At 36.2% G+C, this 19,461-nt stretch overlaps 1 protein-coding gene across 7 annotated transcripts in view; it reads right to left on the bottom strand.

Annotated features, from left to right (window-relative positions):
• Positions 1 to 19,461, bottom strand: part of EML4 (EMAP like 4) — a 149,823-nt gene that overhangs the window by 48,805 nt on the left and 81,557 nt on the right. For 3 of the 7 annotated variants that reach the window (XM_050314223.1, XM_050314221.1, XM_050314222.1), the window contains exons 3-6: positions 10,727 to 10,856; positions 5,401 to 5,574; positions 3,185 to 3,313; positions 131 to 156 (exon numbers count right to left, since the gene is read on the bottom strand). In XM_050314223.1, coding sequence (XP_050170180.1) covers positions 131 to 156; positions 3,185 to 3,313; positions 5,401 to 5,574; positions 10,727 to 10,856 — 459 coding nt within the window. The remainder of the gene's footprint in view (positions 1 to 130; positions 157 to 3,184; positions 3,314 to 5,400; positions 5,575 to 10,726; positions 10,857 to 19,461) is intronic. The other 4 variants (XM_050314224.1, XM_050314225.1, XM_050314226.1 and 1 more) reach the window with 2 other exon arrangements.

The following is a 19,461-nucleotide window of genomic DNA, read 5'->3' as shown; positions in this document are numbered from 1 at the left end:
TTTTTTACCTCTAATTCCCTGTTTCATAAGCATATATGTCCCAATGTATTCATCTACAGGAAATATTATTCAGTCAAAAGTAAATATTTTCAACTTCATTCAATAGTTAAAAATAAATGTTTTTATTTACCTTGGCTGACAATGACATCTTTGTGCCTGGGGAAAAATTCAAAATAATATTGTTAATAATATGCACAATACTTATCAAGGTAATACCATCTAGTTTTTACACATTATTGCATTTGGCAATGTCATCAGATTTTACGTACAGTGTAACTGTAGTATAGGATGCTAAATAACTGATCATTTTAGTTATTTAGCATATATCATTTTATGCAGTTCACTGTATCTTTCAAGTAACTTAAAGTCTTTGGCTCTATAGCAAGGCTTTCTAAGAATTAGTCTGACAACAAAATGCAAAAAGCTTTTAAAATAAATTATGGAGGGCAAGTTTCTTGTGCACAAAATATTCCATTTTGAGACTGTGAACCTGTAATAAACAAATGTTTTAAGCTGCCAAACATCCTCAGGTCTGTATGCAAAGCATTTAACACCTGTCAAAATAAGCCATCAGCATACAACACCATGAATTTTTCTAGGAATTAACTCAGTTGGACACATGGATTAAATGTAAGCAAGTTGCAGTTTCATTTAAAACAGATTCGTGCAGCATTACTGGATGTGCAACACAAAGTCTTCAACAGAGTACAGTTGCAACTCTCCTTTCCAGAGCCAGAAATTAATTACTCACAAAAAAACTCAATAATTTTTTTCTGAAGATGGAAAAAATACTTATTTCCAGCATCAGAGGTACTTTATAGCAGAGTAACACCTCTTGGTGGGAGAATGTATTGCATAAAACACCCTCTTAAATTAATTTGAAATTCAGCAGAAAGGTATGAGTGGCATCCAGTATTTTTAGCTGGATGGCAGTCAAATTTTTGTAACAGTGACAAAGGGTCAAGCATATGCATGAGGAAAGTCATCTCTGGCTATTGGTGGAATCAGCCTTCACCACGCTGCCAAATGAAAAATTTAAAGTAGATTCCCAGTCTTGCCTGAAAAACAGTGCTGTGGGAACCCTCTTGCTTCTTGTGGCTTTATCAAACTGATTTACAGCTCAGTGCTGGCTTAAAGACTGAGCTTAGTAAACAAAGTTCATATCCTGGTCTGATAGTGCAAAGCATATGTAAAACATTTCTGTCCTGGGGCCCACAGTAGGGGCTGAATTCTATTCCCTTGCACAAGACTCATGTAACTTCAAGCAGATGAGGCCAACGTTTCTTAATTGGGAAAAATAAATGCTTGACAACAATATGCCTTTGCACAATATCAACCATTCCTTATAGAAATGTGGCAAACAGAATGTAAGAAATGAGTATTAATATGTGTTCTTGTATGCAAATAGTGCCTTTATGATAAATGCGAGCATAAGAACAAGGTACACAAACAGTACAACAACCAGTCTTCAATCAGATGATGGTCTACAACTGATAATGTTTGAAGCTTTGTTTTCTGCCAAATATATTTAAGATACAACAGCTTCAAGTTAGGGACAGACAATAATTAAAACTAATCTTTCCTTGTGTGTTCCTTTGTTAGATACCTGATTTTTTTCTATGTTACAGATTGTAGAAGGGTAACATTCAAAAGTCTCTTAGAAAATAAGCAAAATCACAGAAAAGTGAAATAAAATACCTCTATTTTGACCATGCCTGAACCAATATACAAAATGTCAATAAAAGTAAAATTTATTTCCTATTTGTAGCAAATTTGAAGTACATATCCCATTGTGAAAGTATTTTAGTAGCACAGTAAAAACCCAGCAAAAAAAAAAAAATCAAGACAAAGGTTTCTTTCATTCCAAAATATTATCTAACAGTACCCTGCTATAATCTAAATTGCCAAAGGGTTTTTAAACTCCAACAGTGAAAACCAATTACAAAAGAAAAAGAAACACTTGCAAAATATGTAATGCATAATCCCCTCACACGCAGCACTTGACTGCTCTGCAGAACTCTTCAGTCTAAGTACAAAGCTTTTAGTAAATGTGCTGATATCCACACCCAAGATTAATTTGTTTTTGTTCTTCCCATTCCTACGAAAGAAGGAATGTACTTGCACCACTCCTGACTCTAAGTATGTATTTGACAGTCTTACATGCAAGCTAAGGAGAGCACTACAGAAAGAATAATAAAAAGACTGTACATTACTCTGAAAGGTCTGTAGTGGGAGGGGTCTTCAGGTAGTTCTGCCTTGAACCAGCAAATGGTTATTTGAATGAAGATTAATGAGCAAATCTATGAATCTGCACACAACAACAAAGAAGTTGCCAGCACGCTGGGGGGATACTGGCAAATAGGAGAGGGGTGTCAATCAAAAAATCAACACCATTTCAACAAATTCTGCAGAAGTTCAACAAAGTCAAAAAGAGAAACTGTGTGAAGACAAAGTGGGAAGCCCAATTGGCAGGGAGTACTGAGGACAAGAGTGGGTCACAATAGGGGTCAACAATGTGGAATTACAGTAGAAAGCAAACTCTTGACCCTGTGCTGACAGAAGCAGAAGGAGTAACTACTCTGTGCCATTCATCTCCAGTGAGGCCTTCACTGGAGACCACAGACTGAGAAAACCTGCTGCTGAGGACGAGAGGACCGATAGGCTACAGCAAATCACCTAATGGAAATGACACTGAAGACCCCTGCATATTACCTAGAACCTGCAAATATTCAAATGGAGGGATCTACCTGAAAACATAAAAGGATATTCCTACTATTACAGTCTACTTTAGAAACACACATACTATGTGAAATCCAGTAAACTGACTTTAAGAAAATACACTTGCATTTTCAAATCACCTTTAATTAGGAAAAAAAAGGTTGGAAGCTTCACAACAGTGGCATTAAGCCATAAATCTTAAATTACAGTACATAATTCTTCTAATCCAAAGGGCAACATCAAAATGTATTTACACAAAACCCTGTATTCACATTTTATAATAAATTTAAGATTCCACAGGCACCTGGAGCATGACATCGGTAGGTTATGTAAGTAGTTACTCATGGTAAAAACAAAGATGCAAATGGTCCTAGTATATACACAAAAAAGTTCACTAGAATTAAGCGATTTTATAATATTTTGACTCTAAAGTTCACTTGCTTTTATGTACCAAATCAATACATACTTGTCTGCATTCTTTGCCACTTTTGATATTAATTTAGATGTTGATGGTATTCTCATCAGCTTGTTACGACCATCATCTGAACTCTCCCAAGCACTATGAGGCTTTTCAGCAGCAAAGGATTTCTTTATGCTAGAAGAAACAAAAAATATTTTCAATGACAAGATGATAACATAACAATAACTGGAACTCGTATGCAACGGACAGATCAAGCAGCAGGAGACAAAAGCAGAGCTAGGTCTTCCTTCAAGCTGAAGCATGAAAAAGGAAAAAAAGATTAGTCAAAAAGTTCTAACTGGATGAATGAAAACAATTGAGCAAGACTGTTGCCACGTTTTTACTATTCCTTTGCATTTCCAAATGCTTCTACATAAAGACTTGAACAAAAATAACTCTCTTCCTTACTACATTGCTAAGAAATTACAAAAGCAGAAAAAATTAACCTAAATATATTAGCCTTAAAGAATAAACTATATTAAAAAAATCAATTAAGTAGATAACAGAGGAAATTAATCTTTTTTCCCCTGATTAACTGTTCACCAGTTCTAGCACAATGATTTGAGGCAGAACAGTTCTATCAGATTACAGTTTCATATGGCTGCTTTGCAGTTCGCACATACTTAACAACATTAATGGCTTCAAACTTTTTGAAACAAATGTCTGCAAACTTCTTGGGTAAGACTAACTAGGTTTGGCCCAGTATTACAGACAATTAAATCCATGAATTGTGATGAAATTTTCAGCAATCTTGTTGTAGTCAATTTACACTGATGGGAACCTGCAAGTTATGCAGTCACTAGTTCATTAATTTCACACATGGATTACACGTTCATAAAGTGATCTAGTCCAAATTATTCTTTAACCACCTGATTTAGTTTGCACATGTCCTGCTAATAGTATCATACTTCATCCCGTCAGAAATGCTTTTTGCAGGATTAAGTCCTGAAATGCAACCTTAGAAATGGCAAGCTCCTTCCACAGCACCTCAAGAAGCTCAAAGGTCCTGCGACAAACAAGTTAATCAAATCAAGTTAAACCATTATGAGACTAAAAAAGCATTTATTTTTTCCCCACACGGCAAAAGATTAGTAAGCAAGACTTCAGACATCTTTACAGTGAGATACCAGGCAAGAGAATAACAGGCCACAAGTTCAGCTTCAGACAACTTACGGGTTTGTGCAAGACATAGAGACAGAGCCTTTATGGAGTGTTATAACATGCATCAGTCAAGTGAAAGTTTAAATATTTATTAGAGCTGTGAATTCAAGCAATGCAAGACAACAATCTTGTGAACTACAGTAAATTTCAGAAGAATAAATTTCATTTTCATTTTGTCTCGGTCTTCTAAATGCCAAAAAGCAAAAAAAAAAAAAATTCACACCTTTCAAAATAGTAAGGTGACAACGAATGAAGAAGAAAGAAACCATACCAAGTGATCTGCATAGTTTTGAAACTCAGAAGATACCACCCAAATCTTAAAATCCATCTTCTTGACTTCAAAAAATGATCTAAAATCCCCAAAGTACCTTTGTGTTTTTTTCTCTGCCTAATTCCCACTAAAATGATGGGAACTTAGAGGCAATTCTACACAAACTTCTGCATTTACTCAAGTCAAGCAGTTCTGTGATCTGGGTGTAAAAGCAGAACTTCACTCCTGTAAAGAATGAGAATAAAAGTGAACCATCCTGCAACACAGCAGGAATTTGGGAAGGGCTACAAAAAAAAAAAAAAAAACAAAAATACAAACTGCAGTCACTTTACAGAATAACTATAAAGTAAAAATTTCTGAAAGAAAGGTTGCGATGATACTAGTATTTTTAAAATACTATTATGAGATGTAGTAAATGGCCATGTGCAAAATACACTCCCACAATTCAGCTATGTCAGACATAATCTGTGAAGTGTATTTTGAGAAGGATCAAGTAAGAGTCATGATTAAATATTTTAGAATAACGGCTGATTAGAGGTAATACACCACATTAAGATTTCAACCAGAGAACAAAAAATCTTTGTAATCTTAAAAATGTACATTAAGAAAAAATGCATTTTTACATATTTGCTCTGCTGCAATGCATACTGAATGCATCTTCTCTAGCAGAAAAAATATCAAATATTAACTTGATCATGAGATTAGAAATATTTCACATGACTTGTTGTCAAATATGAACTCAGTATCATTACAATAATTTTCTAGTTCTGTACTGTGGTACTGTGAAAACCTTTTAGCTGGAGCAGAACTCTTGCTTTCTTGAGTTTGCCTGTGTGTTTGGAGAGTCTGTGAGGAGGGCTGGGGAGAAGGTGATGCTTGAGTTTGTGGACTTTGATCATTAGAATGAGAGTCCTCCTTTTTTTCTTTCTGTCCTGGAGGTTTTTCCTTCTTTTTTTCTGTACCGCTGTAAAATAAAGTGTAACATAAGGGGGGAAAAAAAAAGGAGAACAAGCAAATAAATTACAAAGGTGAGAGAAAATGTCCTCTGTGAAAAGATGGGAGAAGCATTTAACACCTTAATATAAATGATCACGGAAAGAAAACTTTGATTAGTTACTCACTCTCTTCAGGTTAGCATTTTGCTGAAAAAAAAATTTATTCACAAGCTCCAAAATTAAAATACAGTGAGGTAGTCATGGAAGATTATTTTTACTGTACAGTTTTACTACATTTACTCTGATTTTAAAACTAACATAACTTTGATTTGAGCATGTCCTCCATTTACAGGTGTTCCTACAGCATCCAAAGCATATGCAAGTTGATGCGCCACAGGTCTGCCATCCCTCAGAGAAAATCACCCTGTGGTTCAGTTCACTGACTACCTTCCTGTGCTGCCAGCCAAGGCTCAGTGTAAGTGAAAGGTAGGACTGTGACTTGTGCTATCTCCAATTAGCTTAAGCCCACCATGAAACTGTACCTCTCACTCTGTATTTCTGCACATGAGTGGTACTGCTTATTTTGGAGCTGCCACCAAAATTCTGAAATGCTGTTGCTTGTCCCTGGGCTCTCCCTGGCTGCCCCAGAGTTCAAAGGAAATCATCCCTGAAAACTCATGACTGTTTGATTTGTAGCTGACTAACACTGAACTGTCCTGCCACTATTTTAGTGCCTTCAGTCAATGACCACTAAGAACACATCTTTATTTTCATAGTGCTGTACTTATTAGGCTAATATCTGAAACACATTTAAATATGTGTCATTAGAAATCTTTAATCTACTAAGAACCAAACAAAAGGTTCACTCAGTAAACAGAAAGATTAATTAAAAGGCTCTTCTATAAGGTAAAATGCTTTTTAAGATACTGAATCATTCAAACAATACCAGGATCTGAACAAGAAGAGTACTCTGTAGTACACAGCCTATTTATTTCCTAATATAAAATAATTAAATCTTCCAAGACAGATTTCTCAGTGAACAAAACCAGCAAGATACAAACACCAGCTAAAAAGGAAAAAGATTTCTCTCTTAGGGTCAAAATAGCCTGCAAAGTAAAAAATAAACATTATCTTTCTGAAAAGGAGAAGCCTGATTTCTGATCCCAGACACCAATTTCCCCTGCCTCAAACCCTTCTGTTATCTTAATTATTTGTGTTTCCACTTACCTTTTCCCAAAAAAACAATAACAGTAAGACAAAGTTCAAAAAAGTTAATAAAAATAGGCCCCAAATCATTAATAAGATTCTCTTTTTGCTTCTTTAGTTATTTCAGTTGAAGTGTGCCATCTACCACTGAGACAAAGTCCCCAACACTTACATGAGTTCAACTTTTCCAACTGCTTTCAGAGAAGTAAAGCATTGAAAACCAGGTAAAACCATGAATAATAATATAGAACCCAAATACATTTGTAAGGATCACTCAGGACTTCTACTGTAAATCATAAAAACTAGTTTAAGATGTCAATATAATCCATCAGTTACATTTTCTTTTCAAAATAACAGACAAAAACAAAACAAAGAGCCTTCATATTTCTTGAGAGCATATATGTGATCACAGAGAACAAAGCTTGAAGAACTGTGGGGTTTTGTTTAATAATTTATAGCCAAAAGTCCTTAATTAACTAGTAGCATAAAAATATTATTATTTTTTAATCAGAAGACTTAGTTTGCATTTCTGGATGCAAAGTACACTACACTTAATCACTGCAGTTTGTTGCAAGAAATGCAGAATAGTGAAATAAATTCTTGGAATCTCTTCTCACTAAAGAGAATGAGACTTTCTATTCCTATGGCAGGTACAGTCATAGACCTCTGCACTCACTATGTCATAAGCATGGGATTTCTCACAACCATGTCAATCTATTAGGACAAGGTGGGTTTTTTTTTATGGCTTGTTGTTACATTTTTTTAACAAAATTGTATTTCAAGAAGACATGCTTCCAAGTTTCCTTTTCCTCCTACTTGAGGATTTCAAAATACAGTCAAATAATGGTGAAAGACAGAAGGGAAGCAGGAAGAAAAAGAACACATCAACATAATATCTTCTATAAGTACACCTTGCATTGCTACAAAGAATGATCCTACTTGGTCAGAACAATGGCTCATCTGGCATCATCTGTCTCTCTGATGGCAATATAAAAGAATTCTCCGGGTCATTTGGTCATGGTGAGATCATTATCTGTAGTTCCTTATACCTTGGATTTCAATGAAGTGCTTTTATCGGCCACCAGGTTGTAAGTGGGATTCTTTTTTTGACTGCCATTTTAATTTGGAGGGAAATCATGTAGTGATGTGGCAGTCTGAGCAATGAATACATTTCTTCTGAATTTATTTGGTTTGCTCGCTTCTGCTAAATTCTTCAGTTTAATTGTATCATGACTGGCTATTACAAAGCAGCTCTCACAACTAATATCTCTTCAACTAGGCCTTGCATAACAACTGAAACCAAATCAAAACCAGCACCTTTTCTCGTGGGTTTCTGAAACCTAGTTGTTCTGGGAAGCAGTCATTTAATGCAGCCAAAAATTCTTTCCAAAACCCAACCAGATGAGGCATTTCTTCAGCCTACCTCTGAGTAGTTGAGAGCTATCACTATTTGTCCTAATTTTGCAGCTTCTTTAATTTCACTTCGTACAGTGTTTCATCCTTTGGACCACAACAAATTGGCAGCTACTGTGGATGGTAGTCACTGTGAAACACAAAGACTATTCTTACCAGAAGCTGTTTTTAGAAGAATGTTCAGTCGTAAGGAAAAAGATCCAAAGGTCTCTAACAGTCATTGTTTGGTTGGGTTTTGTATGTTTGTTCAAAATACAAACCTGTTTCCATTCCAGACTATAGGACTGAAATTTTCTCAACACACACTGACTTTATCTCTGCCAATGGGACATTCCTACCTGGTGTTCATAGAAGATTTCTGGCCTCTGACTGTAGCAATAGCTGGTATTTTAGCATACCACTGTTGACATGAGACATGCTGCTGCTGCTGTGCAGTTACTGAGCCACCCATCACCTCCAGTGTTCAGGTTGTTAGACCAAGATTGAATAATCCAAGAAATGAAACTGCTCATTCATAGAAGGAATTCTCAGAGATGGTAGCTCTACAGAGGCCAGAGACCCAAAAATGGACAATACTAAGACTGCACTGAACACAGACACTGAACAGTCTGAACACAAGTAGGCCTTCTGTTATTTTGACCAGATGTATGGGTACATATAGTCGGAACATAAAAAGCCCTCGGCAGGCTATGGGGTCTCTTTAGAATCTAAAGTTAATTCTACATCTACAGACAATCATGTCTACTTGCCACACCATTCTAAGCTTCAGCCTGAACAAAGGCCTGGACAAGTTGGGGTGAAGCATTCCACAACCAGCTGACAGCCTCTTCTGGTCTCCCTCCTTTTCACCACAACAAGCGTTAGAAATAAACAGCTACCCTAACTTTGTAAGGAGATGGGACTATCATTAACATTCACTTACATTTTCTTTCACCTTTCTTGAGCTGGTAATTTTACAAGAGGGTTTCTTCCAAATACCAAACAAATTTAAGGAATAAAGACATGAGAGTGAAAGGAACTGCTGGAAAGACAACTAAAGAGCCTTCCCAGGCTTTTCTAAAACATGTCGTGAGGAAAGGAGTCACGTATCTTCAGCTGCTCTGGAAGCAGTGGGCTCTCCTGGACAGTTATTTGAGGGCCCAGGGAGAGGTGCCCTCTGCATATTAAGATTCTCCTCTTTTGGCCTATTCAGGTCTCCTTTTAAAGACCTTAACTCAGATGAAAAGGATGCCGACCACTCCACTCTGCTCTTCTTATGTAGTCAAGTGTTGAGCAGCCAATGAATCAAGAAGATGATTCAGCACAAATGCAAGCTGAACACCACAGGAACCGGACTGGCTCTCATCAAAGTGCCAAGAGCCACAGGGGTAAGATTAATGGAAAAGTGCTAACTAAGAAATACCTTCCTGCAGGAATGTCTTTTGTCCCTGTACCTGTCACATCAGCAGATTGAGACACACACTGATCACTGTCAGACTTACTGTTGAAAAGTAAACATAAGAATACAATAAAAAAAAAGATATGCAATGCTCCACAATGGAGAAGAGCGAAGAGTGGGGCAATTACCCTTGCTTTGCAAGTTCCAGAGGGCACTAAAGCCTCTTCTGGTTTGTTCTCACACAGTTTATATTTGCATGCAGCATTTTTATTCCATGAAGTATTTCCCTGTCTTGTTGTACAGCACACTATTTACATCCACACTAGAAGATAAACCAGCCCCTGCAGTTACCAGAGTACTCTACGGAGGCCAAGAATTTGTTCACATAACTTACCACAGTTACACATCAGAATATTCTCTGCCCCGTGGCTATATCTGGCAGCCTGTTCTTCACAACAAATAGGATAGGTACAAGACCTACTGTTCAAGAAGGCATGCAATCACTGTCTAACAGACCCACAGAAAAACACAGTTAAGCAAACTCTTTATTTACCATATGAAGCTGAAAGTATTATATGGAGGAAAACTACTATTGTTTGGTTCTTGGTTCATTTAACTTACAAATTACTCAAGCAAGGTTATTTCTACACATTTGAGATCTGATACTGATATTCTTCATAGAGACTAAGTAGCCATATTTTGGGTTAAGGTTTTATACACAAAACCATAAACTTTCATCTTAAACAATTCACTATTGTTTCATAATTATTTTGCTATTGCCTACTATTTACACTCCAGACAATGAAGTCAGTTTTGTCCTTTAATTTCCTTGGGAAGGAAAAAAAAAGGCATATAAATATCAGAAGGAAAAAAATCCCATTTGTACTGGAAATACATTTGAGTATTCCCCTAGTGAGAATTCATTTTGGTCACTATACAGTATATTTATATACTATATACTATTTATATATAAATATATATATATTACACATTTATAAATTCTGTTCAGAACCCTGCTGTAAGCAGCCCAACAACATGCTACATCTCCAAAGTTTATTTGTGCCTTACTAGACCTCAGACAGCTCTGCTAAGTTTTGTGCAGAGGCAAAAATCAGACTCTTGTTCTGTTTGTTTTTGGTTTTTTTTAATATATAAACATTTCAATTTTAACAAGAATTTGGTACCTTTTTGCAGCAGATGAAAGAGTTTCTTTTTTGGCAACAGAAACAGATGAACTGTGGCCTGTTTTCCTGCTTCCTGTACTTCCATTAGTTATACATGACATCGAGATAGCTTCTCGCAGGCTTGGCTGACCTAGAAAAAAGTAATATTGAAAAACGCAAGGGTTTAGATTTGTATCCAAAGGTCCATCTGAAAAACAAAAAACTCTAATTTGTTGACTTGATATCACACATCAGCAGTCTGAGCATTTGGGACAACCATCCAGTGACATACACTCATGAAAGCCTTAACCTAGGCAGCTGGACCCAGAAGATGCCTGAGAGGGGGTCTGCTTCTCTACTACCATGCTGCCATGAAATAATTATTAAGTTATTTAAGGGTTGGGATTCTAAGGATTGGAAAAAAAAAATCAAGATTTTCAATTTCTTTTCAGCTGCCTTTTCCACCTTAAAATACCTTTCAGTATATGCACTGTGGTATAGCTATTAAGTTTCTGATATTGCTTACTCTGTAGAACATCTGCCACATCCAGTGAACATTGCAGACTCTCTCCAGGGATGAATCAAGAGTGTATATGTGAAGAAGGCTGTTGTCTGTCAGGTGCCCACTTCACTCATTGCAGAAGTTTAAAACTATGCAGTGAATGTGGGAGGGGATTGCAAGGAAGACAAGGGAGAGCAAAGGCTCTTCTATTTTCAGAGCTGAACACTAGCCTGGCAATTAGCTTGTAGACCTGCCTCTAACACAGAATGCCAGTGAAATACAAGGCATTTTACTCGAACCTGATGTTTCATCCTTTCCTACTAACTGTGTGTCTCTCTCTTTTTGTGTGCCTGTCTTATTTCCAAGGTCCTCCTCCTAGGCACTAAACTTGTACTTTTCCCCTCTGAAGCACTACATGCCCAGAAAAAAGATCCCCAGATTAATCTCGCATTAAACATCCAAAAATCAGTGGTCACTTTTGAGCCCATCTCTGTGTCACATCCCTATTTCACAAACAGCAAATTGTTATTGCATCTCATGCGGTCGTGATAACCAGTCACTCTGACTTCAGCAACAAGCACGAAGGACATGATCAACAATAAAATAACAGGTCTGTGTTCATGGCAGGCTTGGAATAGTGTGAGATAGATAAGGCCACACATTGAAGATAAAAGTGAGGAGTAAAAAAGCAACTGGGGGAGAGCTGCTGTGTGCACAGAGGACAAACAGCTCTGTGCACAGAGGGCAAACTCACACAGATGCCTTATTTGAACAATACCAGCATTTGGTCCATTTGTCACATCACAGCTCTATCAGGCAGGTTGAGAGGCAAATTAATCCTTATTTTAAACAAGCACTTTATATATGAGAGATACTCATCAAGGGAATATTAAATTTCAGAACTATTTGTATGAAGGCAGAAATAGGCTGACTTGCACAAATCATATAATGCTTCAAAATGCACCAAGTATCATGCAACCACACCTGAAATTCAGATCAGGAAAGCAAAAAGGAGCATGCAGAATAACCCAGGCAGAAATAAGGAAAAAAGAAAATCTGAAGAAAGTAAAGGTACACTTAAACCAGAAACACTTTAAAGATTATTTTCTTCCTAAATTCTGTATAAATCGATTTGGTGTGTGATTCCTTCCAACTGGTACTCTTTAGAGACTCTTTTATTTGCACCATAAACATTTGGAATACGGATTTTATTTTAGAAGTTAATATGTGTACAAAACCTCTAAAGCTCAAGGGACTTTTACCCTATGTATCTCAGATGCAAAACCAAAAGCAGAGGAGCTTAAAAAGCACTTTTACTATTAGAAGCCTATAAATTAGCCTCTCTTATTTTCAGTGACAAAGTAAATCATCTTCTTTGTGGAGATGCACAATATCAAGGCCTATGATTCACTCTTGAACTGAATATGACCTTAACATCTCTGTCTGCTCATTGTAATAGATTAATGCCTCTCTAGCCAGCACTAGGATGGCTTTCCAGAAACGTGAATCAGGAGACATAACAGTGGTAATTGCCAGTGCAGCAGGGAAAGCATTCAGTGGAAAGTGTAAAGAATAACAGTGTTACAGACAGGGCACAGGAGCTTAATAAGATGGAGAACATACTGTCAGTTTTATCAAGCAAGGAGCTCATAGCCATTTTGTTTACCGACAACATCTAGAATAAGTCCCCCTACTACCTATGGAAAGTGCTAGTTCCCGTTTATGTCTAGGGACAAAACTGATTAGAAATAAAACTCTGCATCAGTGTAAAACTGTGTATCAGTTTAGTGTCATGTACTCATTACAGAAATGTGCACTACTCAAGGAACCAAACAGCAGTTTTGGGATTATTTGTTTTTCAGTAAAGTGGATATTGATAGTACATTTGCAAAGTGCTTCCTAATCTCAACAAGCGGCATACAAAATAACATTTGAGATTAAGATTTTTGAATCGAAGTAAAAACAATTTTTGCAAAATGACTAGCAATTAAAGACAACCCAGATAAAAAATGGCAGTGACCATTTTGTTTAAAGTGTCAAAAATGTATCAGGCTTTCTTATACTCCAGAAAGAAATCTTGATCAGTTACAGCAGTGCGCCACACTTGATGTGCAATAAAACGTAAAAAAGCAAGAAAAGCAATGAAAAAACCCCAACAAACAAAAAGCCCCGAACCCCAGACCCAACACCCCTCAGAAACAAGGTCCCTTCCAAACTCTACATATTGCCTTTTAAATAGATATTCTAAAGTGACTTTTAGAAAACCTACATTTAAAGGGAAAGAAATTCAATTTATCATCTGTAATTATATCTAAAGAAAAAGCATTTATATTTTAGTCCATGAGCAAGAAGGGTCAGTTTAACTCCTGTGCACATTCCAGGCAGTGAAGCAGTAAAGCCTGGCTGCCCATCGAGACAGAGACACACAACAGGGATCTTCCCATCTGCATCATAAATCTGACAAAGCTGACCCACCAGTTCAAACCACTCAATTCTCTTCATGTCTCTTAACCAGGGCATCTCTGCAGTCAAAAGATGTCAAAAATTAACACCACTACAAGCTTCTTCACTGCAGAGATACTACTTCATAGTCATAGTAGTTAAGTGACTTTGCATCAGAGTGAAGCTGCGCAGGAGAACACAAATTCCAGATCAATACACTAAAACAATTGAGTTCTCCCAGCACTCTGGTTGCACATCTCTGCCAATATCATGTCATACGTCACCTGCTAGCATAAACAGTCTGAAATTTTTCAGGTTGGATAGCACTCAGCTTTATCTGCTAGTTTGGAACAAAAGTTAGACATAAACTGAACGTAAAATGAAAGCCAGCGTAGGGTGACCGGGATTAAAGCCAAATTTTCAGAGATCAAAGTGGTAAAAAACGTCTTTTATGGATAATGGATTAATCTCTGTTCTGATATTTTTCATAGAATAGTATCTGTTGAGTTCAAAAGAAGCATTTTATTAACAGCTGTCAAGTATACAAATGTGTGAATAAAAGATAAGTAGAATTAGAAAAAACAGACCACAATAAACCAAAAATCTTTTTCCAACCCTTTATCAGCCTTGATTAGCTAACTGATGAAAAAAAATGAAGCCAAGCTGTAAGAGACAGTGTTAAGTTTTGAAAATGTGTGTCCTGTGATAATGAGATAGTTTTTCTCTCCAAACATACTTACAAGGTGTTAGAGCTGAGGATCAGTTAGTAATTCATTTTTTTTCCCCAAACCCAAAAGTTACAACGTTTTAGGTTAAAATATAGTTTTTTGTGTTATTAATCATGTTTACTGAAACATCAATTTGCTTAATATCTTTGTATTTGCCAATATCCTGACAGGTAAATTGCCTTACAAAATAAAACCAAACCCTTCTTTCTCTTCTTCAGGTAGTTTCAATTTAAAGTAAGTAGCTGCAGCTATATTCTAACTTCTCTGGACACTTAATTCAAGTGGATTTAAAAGAAAAAGTTCAACAAATGACATGTTATGAAAATTAAAAAATGAGGGCTTTAAAGCCATTTCCCCCCCCCCTTCATTAAGGCATACAATACTCAAGTCCTTCAAAAACCTAAAAACACTTCACTTTCAGCAACACTTCACAAAGATTTCTATATTTCAAATATATTACATGCCACGGGGTTTTGTGCAAATAAAACTGATGCCTGGAAGCACAGGAACCAATTTAGTACTCCTATTAAAGAAGCGTACAGCGTAAGTCACCAGAGAGGTGAGCTGCAGAAAAACAGCCAGAAACAGTTCTAAGTGTACCAGAACGTAAGATTTTATCTGCACTTCCTTCCTAATATAACAACATCAAAAACAAACTAGAAATTATGACAAATCCTAAACTTAAAGATTTTATAATGAATTGTATGAAAGCAGCTACTTGTAGCCACTGGTCTGTTTCCAGCTTTCGAAGGACCTCAAGTCTCTCAGCTCACAGAAGATGCTGGTGAAGAAAAAGATCGGAAGCACTAAAAATCTTTACAAAGAGAGTACTGCATTCTGAAGGGTAGAGAAACATTTTCTTCAGCATTTTGTTTTATTCAACTACTTCACTTACATAGTGAGAGTCAAATTTTGATTGAGACTTTGTAATTAGAAGAAATGTTCTCTTCTTCTATCACATGAACAAACATTACAGGTCGAGGTGAGACACTAGGCCTCAAATAATGACAAAAACAAATCAAGAAAAATAATTCAGTCCACTACCTATGGGTTATGCTGCTTCTTGTTTAATAATCAAATTTTAAGACAGAACTAAGTTTCTACAAATTTTATTATTCTTACAATAATCATATCCAGTTGAAAAAATGCTTGCTTTTTATACCTTTTTTTTTTTTATAGAGGCCAAATTTCACAAATTTTAACTGACAGTAATTAAACATACATTATTTGTCATTTCCTATTAAAAGGAAAAGGACTATCTGAATAGATGAATGTTTATATGCAACAGTTTGAGAATATATAGCTAATGCATAAACATCTTGACATGCAAGTGAGTCTCCCCTAACAGGTAGATGAACGAACTCAGATGTTAAGAATAATTAAATACATATTTTGAGATTTCCTACAAAACTTTTATAGCTAGGGACTTAACCCATACATTTCTAACTTAATGATTCTCCTAGAAATATAAAACTAGTTTTTCAGGTGTTAGGGAAGCCATGGCTCCATTAAAACACAGAAACTGAAGACTTCTTTGCCCATTGCATGGGCATGTTCAAACCACACATCCCTTTTTCTTCTCCCTCCTAATCTTATTATTTTGTTGTACTTTCCTAGAGGCACCATCTACCTGCTCAACCAATTGTCAAATGCACTAAATCCAAGCAGAAGAAATAAAATTTTAACTATGAGAATTTGAAACAAATTGATATAGTCTGGTAAACAGTGAGGAAAAAGCTATTCAAGTGTTATGAACAATAAGCAGTTTTTATTTGAAAAAGTTAGTGGCCACACTGAACTCTTCCAACACTGTAATTCTTAGTTTGAGAAGCATCACGGAGAATAGCAGAGCTCAGGAAAATTTGCCTACTGTTCTAAAAAAAGTACACAGATGCACAAAACGTACCCAAAACTGTAAGGAGCATATGGAAAAAAGAATAAGGATACTTATCACCAAAACTGAAAAATGCTCCACAATGTTCTGAATACTTTCTCCAATGAACAAGATTACTAGATTACAGAAATTAAAAAAAAACAAAAACAAAAACAAAACAAAAACAACAACCAAAAAAAAATCCCCCACACACAAAACAAAACAAAACACACAAAAAAACCCCAAAAAAACCCAAAACAACACCAACCAAAACCAAAAACCAACTCCTGAACTTTTTTCTTCACTTCTCTTCCTAAACTTGGTTTGGCTGGTTAGTGACCTGCAGTTCATTAATGACTTCTAGTCCAAATTCTTTGAATAAAGGGAAATACACGAAGAACATAAAAAATAGTAAGTGTAACAGAAGAAAAAGAAAATACTCAATAACTCAGAACAGAAGATAGGAAAAATGGAGAAGAAATGCAGAAAATATAATTTTAATGCAGAAAGAACAGATGGCACTAAAACCAATACCTGGAAAATGCATTAAGACCTCAAGAGTATCATTATTTGTTATGCGAGCATACAGTCTACAGACTTCAGTTGGACTTTTCTCATGAGTAAAATGACACATGTACAAGTTTGCCAGGTTAGTTTTAATATTGTGGATAAGAACTTATGTCTGATCACTACCATGAACATTTTTCTATTTAAGTTTCTATTTTCTGTTCCATTAACACTTATTGATTAGACAATACAAACATGTACTCAGTTACAGAAAAACTCTGCTCATTTTAAGACTAAAACACCACAAAATGCAAGTCTATCTTATGCTTTCATTAATGAAGCTTGCCAAACACCTGAAGACAATTTTTGTTAAGGTAAAACAAAATGACATTGTTATTGAAAGGAAACCATTGTTGAGATAAGGTAAAAATAACATTTGAAGTGCTTTGCTTACATTAGTGCAATGAGATATAATTTGATGAGACACACTATTTCATATAAGAGAAGAAATCATGAAAAGAAGAAAAACTTGATGGGTTCCGGTTTTAAAAGCCCCACTGCACAAAGGAAAAATGAAAAATAAAAATACCCCACCAACTGCATTTTCAGTACATAGCTCCTTTTGCAGGTCCCCAAGATCACTGCTGTAAGCAAAATAAAATGTCTCTCCATCTGCCAGTCTGCACTGTCATGGGAAACCCTTTCTGCAAATTGCCATCCACTATTCCAATTTCACTTTGTGAGTTCAATTTGCATATGAGTTATTTGATATCAATTTCTGTAGAAGCAGTAGGAAATGTTCCTCCAAAGGTTTAACCTTTGACAAACCTCCTCATTATTTCTGAGTCCAGAAAAAGGACATGAACTCTCTTTCTCTACAGGCAGACATTAGACGTATTTTCTGGTAGAGGGTCACTCATTCAGGCACAAGCTCACACCCCAGAGAAATGATAAGTCTGAGATATTTACTGGTGCTATTGTGTGGCACAAACTTGTCCACACACCCAGAGCCTGCGGGGTGAATTCTCCCGTTACACACATTTTGACACCCTGGAAGATTTTAATAGGTTTACCAGGCACCAGCCATGAGTCAATCTATCTTGCTGGCAGCCACGAGTACCAGACTGCTTTATGCTTTCCTTTTCTTCAGTGTCCAGGTAATCTTTGGTTTTGGAACTTTTTGTGAATGTTAACAGCATCAATCATGCATCAACAGCAGAGGCATGTGGCAACAAGAGCACAGAGCTGCCAAAAGCAAAGAATTTCCCACCAAAGAAATTCTTCTTACAAAGCCATCTATTAAAAAAGAAAAGAAAGAGAGAAAGGAAAAAGAAATCCCACAAACACATCCCCAGGCTCTGATCCCCACAAACCCCATAGCTGCTGGGGATCTGATCTCTAATCAAGCCCTTATACATTTCTAATCCTCAACACTGTCTTCAGACCTGGTAATTTCTCCTTCGCATAGTTATTCTTAGCTGTGCACAGAGCTGAAGAAGTACTATAATAGCATTTTTTTTTAAGAGATTATCTCTATTTAGAATAACTTTGCATTGAGAAGTCACATGCAAACACTCCCAGCCTGCTTTTCTCTGTGAAATAGAGACAAGTGTTAATCCTGTTGCAATCCCTACTAGAAGTATTTTCCTTATACAGTATCTTCACTTCAAGCTTTACTAGGAGGCACTGCAGCGGCTAAAAAATCTTGCCCTTTATCTTATCTTCTACAGTTCATAAATCCCTGTATGAAGAGTAGTTTACTTCTGAGACAGGGCTAGACACACAAAATCATAGGTAGCAACCTCCTCACTGATAGCCCATGAGTTAGAAATAAAAATCTACCCGTGCCCACATGACTATTTTCACTGAAGACTGGACTAAGTTGAAAATAAGCATGCGGCACAATATAGAAAAAAAGAAAAACTAAGATTTAAAGGATAATGCAGAAAACTTTATCTTCATCTACTGTTTTGATCTGCCAATCTAAAACAAAAGAGTAAGAAAATTAAGAACAGAATTAGATCACCAGATGTGCAATGCAGACAAACTAGACAAAGGATGAAGAGATCGCTTTTTGTACTAAGTTGAACCATCAATTTCAGAATAAGAAAAACCAGTGAAAAAGCTACCAGGGTTTGTCCCTTTCAGTGTGATTCACAGACTGTTCACAACACTTATTTTTAGCCTACAAAAAATCTCTCTTCAAAGACACTGCTGAGGTGGCAACAAAAAAAAATTGAAAGGTTTTAGAAAACTCATTTCAGCAAAAAGTAGGAAAGACTCCTTCAAACTAGGTTAGTTATTGCCTCATACTCAGACTAGAACTCCTTTGTTTGATGGAAAGACTCGAGATGGCTTTTTCCAGTATTATGATAAGTTCAGTTTGTTTTCAAAGTATTTATCTCACTCTGTTGCCATACTTGAAATTAAACACATCTCTCTCAATGTATTCAGAAATCTATATACATATCTAAGTTCTTTAGTAACTATTTATGTCAGTATGTGTTTAAGGGCTGTTGTGGAGAAAAATACTTCAGTGATTTAAAGCCTCAGCATTTTTTAAAAAAGAAAGCCAAGAAAACCTACCTATAATATTTACCTTGAAACTGCAATTATTGTATTGCAGAAATCCATTCTTGACAGGATTATGAACAGCAAAACAAATTTTGGAAGAATACAGTTACTTCTACAGCAATCATGACTT

This window comes from Myiozetetes cayanensis, unplaced genomic scaffold (genome assembly GCF_022539395.1).
Source record: "Myiozetetes cayanensis isolate MyiCay16 unplaced genomic scaffold, myiCay2020 scf2-11, whole genome shotgun sequence".
Taxonomy (NCBI): domain Eukaryota; kingdom Metazoa; phylum Chordata; class Aves; order Passeriformes; family Tyrannidae; genus Myiozetetes; species Myiozetetes cayanensis.
This window is presented reverse-complemented; position numbering and strand designations above follow the sequence as displayed.